The sequence below is a fragment of the Ipomoea nil genome, unplaced genomic scaffold (assembly GCF_001879475.1).
Source record: "Ipomoea nil cultivar Tokyo-kokei standard unplaced genomic scaffold, Asagao_1.1 scaffold1421, whole genome shotgun sequence".
In the NCBI taxonomy this organism is placed as follows: Eukaryota; Viridiplantae; Streptophyta; class Magnoliopsida; order Solanales; family Convolvulaceae; genus Ipomoea; species Ipomoea nil.
The window spans coordinates 6522501-6529538 of record NW_017617849.1 but is presented as its reverse complement, the minus strand read 5'-3'; the positions used below and the strand labels follow the sequence as shown (position 1 = coordinate 6529538).

The following is a 7038-nucleotide window of genomic DNA, read 5'->3' as shown; positions in this document are numbered from 1 at the left end:
GTAATAGAGCCAGTAACTTTCAAAAAAAAAAAACAAAGTCTTATAAAAGAAGTCCACCTCACATTTATTTTTATATGTTATTTGAAACTCTGATTTATCAGTGCGAAGATCAATAGTTATGGGTGAATTTTGTCATTATCAAATTTGGCGTAATAAACATGATCAATGTTGTAATTTGTGCTAATATCAGGATTAAATTTGGCGTAATAAACATGATCAATGTTGTAATTTGTGCTAATGTCAGGATTAATACACACCCCAATGTAATATTTAATCGCAAGATATTGATGAGATAATAAAAACTGTAATATAAATTAAACATTCAAACTTAAAATTGTAATGGGTCCTTTTTTATTTTATTATTTTTATTTTTTATTTTTTTTTTTATTATTTTTTTTAATGTACTCACTTAAAAAGATAAGGTACCAACTACATAAACATAACAACTCAATTCTCATTACGAACTGTTAAACCCTATAAAAATATAACAGCATAGGAAGAGGAATAACTGTCAACATAAACTAAACACATTTGACATGGGAAATTAATCATGATAACTACGATTAAGCATGTGAATCCATAGCTAGGACAGTGCTAAGGTTCATGGGATGCATGTAAGTGTTGGATCCATTCATCATTTGATCAACGATTATTCTATTAGCTTTTTCTGATGGGTGGAATGCATCCCAAAATGCATATTCATCTCTGTTGGTGCACAAGTGAGACAATGGTGTGCAGAGCCCCATCCCATTATACGGTCCTTGTCCACAACATGCCACTTGAGATGTCACGAATCCTGTATGCATATCCAAGACTTATCTAAATTAATCTTTTATTTTATGTTTGTATGATGCAAGACTCAAAATCAATCCAATATATGAAAAAATGATAGCATGCAATGACTTTAGACGGGAAGTTTAATATATACGTACCAAAAGCTTTAGGGTTAGTGATGAAATCCATGTGGATTTGGTGTGTGTTGACGGCAAGAAAAGCATTACACTTAATTTCCCTATTGAGACATTTGATTATTCGAACAAGCCTAGGATTGAACATGTAAGCTGCATTTTGTAGCTCTGGGGCACATTTGCCATCTAAGCTATGCTGAGCAAGCTCCGCTGGCACGCACCCTAACGGTCCAGTTCCTGTAACCATCACCCTTCGAGCTCCCAAATCGTAGAGTCTCTATATAAATGTTATTGAATGTAAAAGTAAACAAATGGTATAATAACATTATGTATCAAGAAACTGCATGCACATTAAGTTACCATGCATTATTGGAAAAATTGGCTAATAATAAGTTGCCATTTTGAGATATGAATTTAAATAATAATTTAATTTGATATAAGTAAATACATGCAATTTATAGTATTAAGTGAGCTAGGAAACTAATTTGGCACCTTTACATGGTCAAGTTAAATAATTAGTGCAAGTGTAAAATATATTTTTAGAATTGAAAACTTGTATTTTAATTTCCATTGTTTTTTAAAGTACTTAATATCTAATGAACGTGTATACTTATAGGGTTATATCAAAGAATTTAGTCAATATACTTATATACGTATTCTTACTCATGCATGACCGAGGGGAATGTTATGTTATTCAAGTACACATTAGTATTAATTAAGAAATGTATGAAATCATACTTTCATAAAAAGGACTAGATGATGAATTTAAAAAAAAAATAAATTAATTTCACATAACACATGCTAAATTCATTCTCAGGCCAACACATATATATAATGATGCACATTTGTTCTATTTTATCGAAATCCAATGATGTATCCCGCAGAGGAGGTAAATAGATACTATATTTATTCTATTATTAACTACACCAACTACATACCCATATCTTTTGTTTATCTACCAAATCACACTAATTATGTTTCTCTCTTTCTCAAACATCACTCTCCCTAGCTTGGACAACTTTTTGTCCCTAACATCATAAATCTATTTTTAGACAAAACATAATAGAACTTCATCGAATTGAAGAATAACCTATAAAAATACACTTTAAAATGCTCGAAGAAAACAATTGGGAAATGTGAAATTTAAGCTACTTACATAACAATACCTATCGTCTATGACACGCTCCTCACGATCATACTTAGGCTATGCCATTGATAGTTGCAGGACTAGTATGTTAACTTTTGAGTACTGTTTGATTCATTATGTTCCTAGATTAAATAATTATTTAGCTCATACATTAACATCTACTGCCTTTACTCAGTCGACTATTATGTATTCGGACTTAGGTCCACTAGCTGCTATTTCTGGATATTTCGAATAAATGTTGTACAAGCTCCTTTCAAAAAAAGTTACCTTTAGAACTTTTTTGTACTCGGCGATGACGAAGTCGACGTAATTGGGAAGGGTGAATTGGCGAGACCTTGGCGAAAAAGGGATCAAATAATAGTTGTTGACGAAATCATTTCCGCCGAGGGTGATTAGGACAAGGGCGTCATTCACCAGCTTCTTCGCCTTCTCGCCACCAATCAATGCCGCCAATCTTTGTTGGTATTCTGCGAAGTAGTCCAGCTGTTGGTAGATCTTTATTATATTTACCTGCATAAGTGAAATGAGTTAATCTTGAGTCATTTAAGTATGAAATAAAAATTAATTTAAACTATAAGATAGAGGTTATTATAGGCTTACGAATTGGATTCCGGTGTCATTCAATATGCCAACTCCGGCAGAAGCAAAATTGGCACCGATGAGAAGTTTTTGCCCATCGAGTTGTGGGTTCAAATACGGCATTGTTGGTTCCGATCCTAACTTTTCACCTAAAAAAAAATCACATAAACAATTTTTTTCATCAAACAAAGTAAAAAGGAATTTTTCCGTCCGGGTCATATGTAACAAGCTAAGGTCGGTCTTACGTAATTAACATGCATGGAGTCATCAAAACGGTGGGTAGAAAAACTCATAACCGGACGATAGAAAGTGGATTGAATTGGGCGGATCGGAACTTAACTGATAATGTCCGGGATGTTGAGGCCGTTGGAAAAACGGCCGGTGGGGCGGTGAGTGGGATAATCAATACCGTAGGGGGGAGAATCGGCGCGGGCACTGGTGGCGAGGAAGTTGTTGTTGCCATTGTCGACCAAGGAATCTCCGAACACGAAAAACGCGCGCCGCCCTGCCGCCGCCACATCTGCGGCAAGCAAGGGCGCCGCCGAGAGGGCAAAAATCACCGCGAAATTGAGGAAGAAAGGAACAGCAGCGGCCATATGTAGTGTGTATAGTGTTACTGCAGTGTTTAATTTCCCCATAAGCAATACCTGCATGTGTAACTAAGAACTCTTGTGAAGTGTAGGGAAAGGAGATAGAGGCCTATATATATATATATACACAAAAAAAAAAAAAAAAAAAGGAGAAGGATCATGTAGCAATCAATGCAAAGGACGGTTGTTTAGCAAGGGGAGGGAGCTGGATGGGAAGATGATGGTATTAATTAATAATGGTGATTCTTGTTAAACCCAAATTAATGCATCCATTAAATTAAAGCATTCAACTCCGATCAGATTAGAGTTTCCTTCTCTTTCTTCCCAAAATGTTGAATCCCCAACTCCAATGGCCCCCACACTCAGATCCGACAATACATTTGGAAGGATGAAAACTCAGCTGAAAATAGAGTTTCATTGTCTTAATTAGGGATTCAAATTGTGAAGCGTTTCTTAATTGGGTAGGTTGTAGTATATAGTGGTGGTGGATGGGGATATATATTGATGTATGATCCGTCACCCATAATTTAGGCTATGACAAATTTGAGTGTCAACTCTAATATAATAGTCAAAGTATATGATGCTTGCCTGGCTGGTCTCAAAATAAATGGTTGGATGAGTAGAATATAATTGTCATATATATTTAAAGGTCGTGTTATATATGATTTATCTAATCTACACGTTCAAGAGTTATATGATGCTTTGACAAAAATTTATATATAATTGGAATGATTAACAATAATTAATAGAGTAGAAATGTAGAATTGATATAATGATTTTGGAAGTAGTGACATGATACCTTCCCCATGCATTGATGATTCCTGTTTTCTAACAACCCATCTTAGGTCTTAACTGCTACTTACCAGGCGTTAATGCATTGGACCATTGGTAACGTAATGGGTAATGTAATACCACCGTCACTGCCTCTCATACTTCAACCTTTCAAACACTCACCTCTACAATACAATATCTTCCATCTTCAATTCATAATTAAATTCAATCTAGTTAGGTTGAAGTTTTGTGATGACCCAAGCATCTGTAACAGTACATATAATTCAGACTTCTCCTGCTACTCTGGCATGTTAACTTTAAAAAAAAAAATTTGTTTGAAAAAACTTTAATTTATTGAAAAGCCCGTTATTCAAATGTATATTGGGATAAACTAGTCTATGTTACATACTTACACATAATTAATCAGTTCAAATAAAAAAGGAAAATATACAGATCCTAATACATGACAATATGTAAAAATAAGAGTAAATATCCAAAATGGTCCATCGACTATACCTAAATTCACAAATTGGTCATCGACTTTCAATTTCAACCAATTAAGTCCTTAACTTTGCAATTTTGACATGATTTGGTCCTCCATCTATTGACCGTTTGTTGACCGTGATCGAAGATCTCTAGAAGAACCTTCAGCTCTCGTCGGAGCACGTGGAGGCCTCCATAATGATGTTGCACTGGTTCGGAAACACGCCGTCTTCTTCGCTCTGGTATGAACTCAACTATATTGAATCCAAAGGGAGGATGAAGAAAGACGACCGAATTTGGTAGATTGCTTTCGGCAATGGATTCAAATGTGACAGTGCGGTCTGGAAATGCAACCGGAACCTTAAAAAACCGACGGTGGACCATGAAATTACATATATATCCTCAAAAATCACAGTCAACAAACAGTCAAATAGATGGGGGATCAAATCGTGTCAAAATTACAAAGTTAAGGACTTATTGGTTGAAATTGAAAGTCGAGGATCAATTTGTGAATATTTTGGGTATTTACTCTAAAAATAATACTCCGTAATAGAAAACTTGCATATACTTGAAATCAAGGATTCAAGATGAACCACCCACCCACCCACCCTCCATGGCTCCATGTGATCCATCCTCTCCAATTAGGGCTAAATGAACTTTGCCAGATTGCCATCATTGTAAATGTCCTCTGTTTTTTAAGTCCTCCATTGTATTATTTATAATATACGGAGTATGTTTCAGGATTGATTAATTATTAAACCATGGAGTCAGTTAGTTAACCGCAATCATAGTACACCATATAATAATTAATCCATTAATTATAACAAGTCACAACAATACTCATAAATGAATTAGATTTTTATAACATATTAACTAAATTAAAAATCAATTCTCCAAAAAAATAAATGTTTGGATAATTATTTCTCCGAAACCTTGAACTACAAATTGACAAAGTTGCCACAAACCTTAAAAGCAACTAAACATCACTCACGGAATACACAGTATACAAATAGTTATACATAACTCTACTTCAATATAATATATATATAAATCTAATTGCAAAACAAGATGATCCACAATCACAATAAGACAAACAATAATACTGAGGATTAACACCGCGGCGCCGCGCCATGGTTGATTATTAGGTCCTCCTGGAATCCAACTCCATGACGGTGGTGAGATTCATGGGATGCATATACTCCGAGGTTCCGGTCAGGATCTGCTGCACAATAATCCTGCTTGCCCTTTCCGTCGGATGGAATCCATCCCAGAATGCGAATACGTTCCGGTCCGGGCACAAGTTGGACAGCGCCGTGCATAGCCCGATCCCGTTGTACAGACCTTGTCCACAACATGCTATTCTCGATGTCACGAATCCTATAAATGCACCATAGACCGACTAAGTTGTGACTATAATATAAACTGGTCAAGTTAAATTAAATTTGTATAGATACAACTGCAACCAAGTTGATCAGGTTGTTGAATTAGTAGAAACAGTCTATATTGACCTTCTTGAGTTGAGCAGAGAGAGTAAATCTGTTTAATTACCGTATGCTCGGGGGTTGGAGATGAAGTCCATGTTCATTTGGAAAGTGTTGGCAGCAATGAAAACATCGGCGCCGAGGTCGTTGTTGAGTTCCGCAATTAGCTGACGCAGCTGGGGGTTGTACAAGTTGGCAGCCCGTTGCAGTTCCAGTGCACACGCCCCTGTTGGGCTCCTCTGCGCCAGCTCTGACGGCACGCACCCTATTGGTCCTGTTCCTGTCACCAGCACCCTTCTCGCTCCCAAATCATACAGTTTCTGCATCACATTTTTCACACTAATTATAACCAAAAGATACTACTCATAATTTGTTAGGATTCACGCTAATTGAAGCATGTGCTCTATCTCAACTAAAAGCTAAGCTGATAGTTGGATTGCACATTAATAGTTATATACTCAACACTAACTAAGTTGGTCAGATATCTGATTTGGTAAGTAGGATATTCTAAGTTCAGTTTTCTTAGTTTGAGCAGGAAGAGTGATTTACTCCGTGTACATCATCAAATAGTGATTACCTGAAGAATTTTGCGGTACTCAGAAAGGATGTAACGGACGTAGTCGGGGAGGGAGAACTGACGAGATCTTGCGGAGTACGGGACCAAGTAATAGTTGTTAACGAAATCGTTGCCGCCGAGGGTGATGAGCACCAGAGCGTCGTTGACCAGCTGCTGCGTCCCTTCTGGCCCGATAAGTTGACTCACCCGCATCTGATACTGTTCGAAGTACTCCAATTGCTTCCCAATATGGATTATGTTCAGCTGCAAATTAAACCCAGATTTAATAAGTTTACCACATTCCATTCAACTACAAGTTTAATTAAATTGATAATAATAATTACGTACAAACTGAATGCCGGTGTCATTGAGGATGCCAACGCCGGCAGAAGCAAAGTTGGCTCCTCCGAGCAGGCTATCCCCTTTCAGCATTGGGCTCAGATACGGCTCTGCAACCGCCAATCCCAACCGCTCACCTAAAAAATGCCAAAAAGTTAAAAATGTAACCAACATAACTAACATA

The 7038-nt window shown here is 36.6% G+C and overlaps 2 protein-coding genes across 2 annotated transcripts in view; both read right to left on the bottom strand.

Annotated features, from left to right (window-relative positions):
* Positions 1 to 477: 477 nt before the first annotated feature.
* On the bottom strand, positions 478 to 3289 carry LOC109187947 (GDSL esterase/lipase At5g33370-like). Its single transcript, XM_019338386.1, has 5 exons — positions 2975 to 3289; positions 2656 to 2783; positions 2323 to 2565; positions 933 to 1185; positions 478 to 796 (listed from the first exon to the last, which is right to left on the bottom strand). Exons 1-5 carry the CDS (start codon positions 3285 to 3287, stop codon positions 564 to 566), a joined length of 1170 nt encoding a protein of 389 aa, XP_019193931.1. The 5' UTR covers positions 3288 to 3289; the 3' UTR covers positions 478 to 563.
* A 2078-nt stretch (positions 3290 to 5367) lies between these two features.
* The window catches only part of LOC109187998 (GDSL esterase/lipase At5g33370-like), a 2129-nt gene continuing 458 nt past the window's right edge, over positions 5368 to 7038 (bottom strand). Inside the window, exons 2-5 of the mRNA XM_019338452.1 lie at positions 6864 to 6991; positions 6537 to 6779; positions 6027 to 6279; positions 5368 to 5855 (exon numbers count right to left, since the gene is read on the bottom strand). Of these exons, the coding sequence (XP_019193997.1) occupies positions 5620 to 5855; positions 6027 to 6279; positions 6537 to 6779; positions 6864 to 6991 (860 nt within the window). The 3' untranslated portion in view covers positions 5368 to 5619. The remainder of the gene's footprint in view (positions 5856 to 6026; positions 6280 to 6536; positions 6780 to 6863; positions 6992 to 7038) is intronic.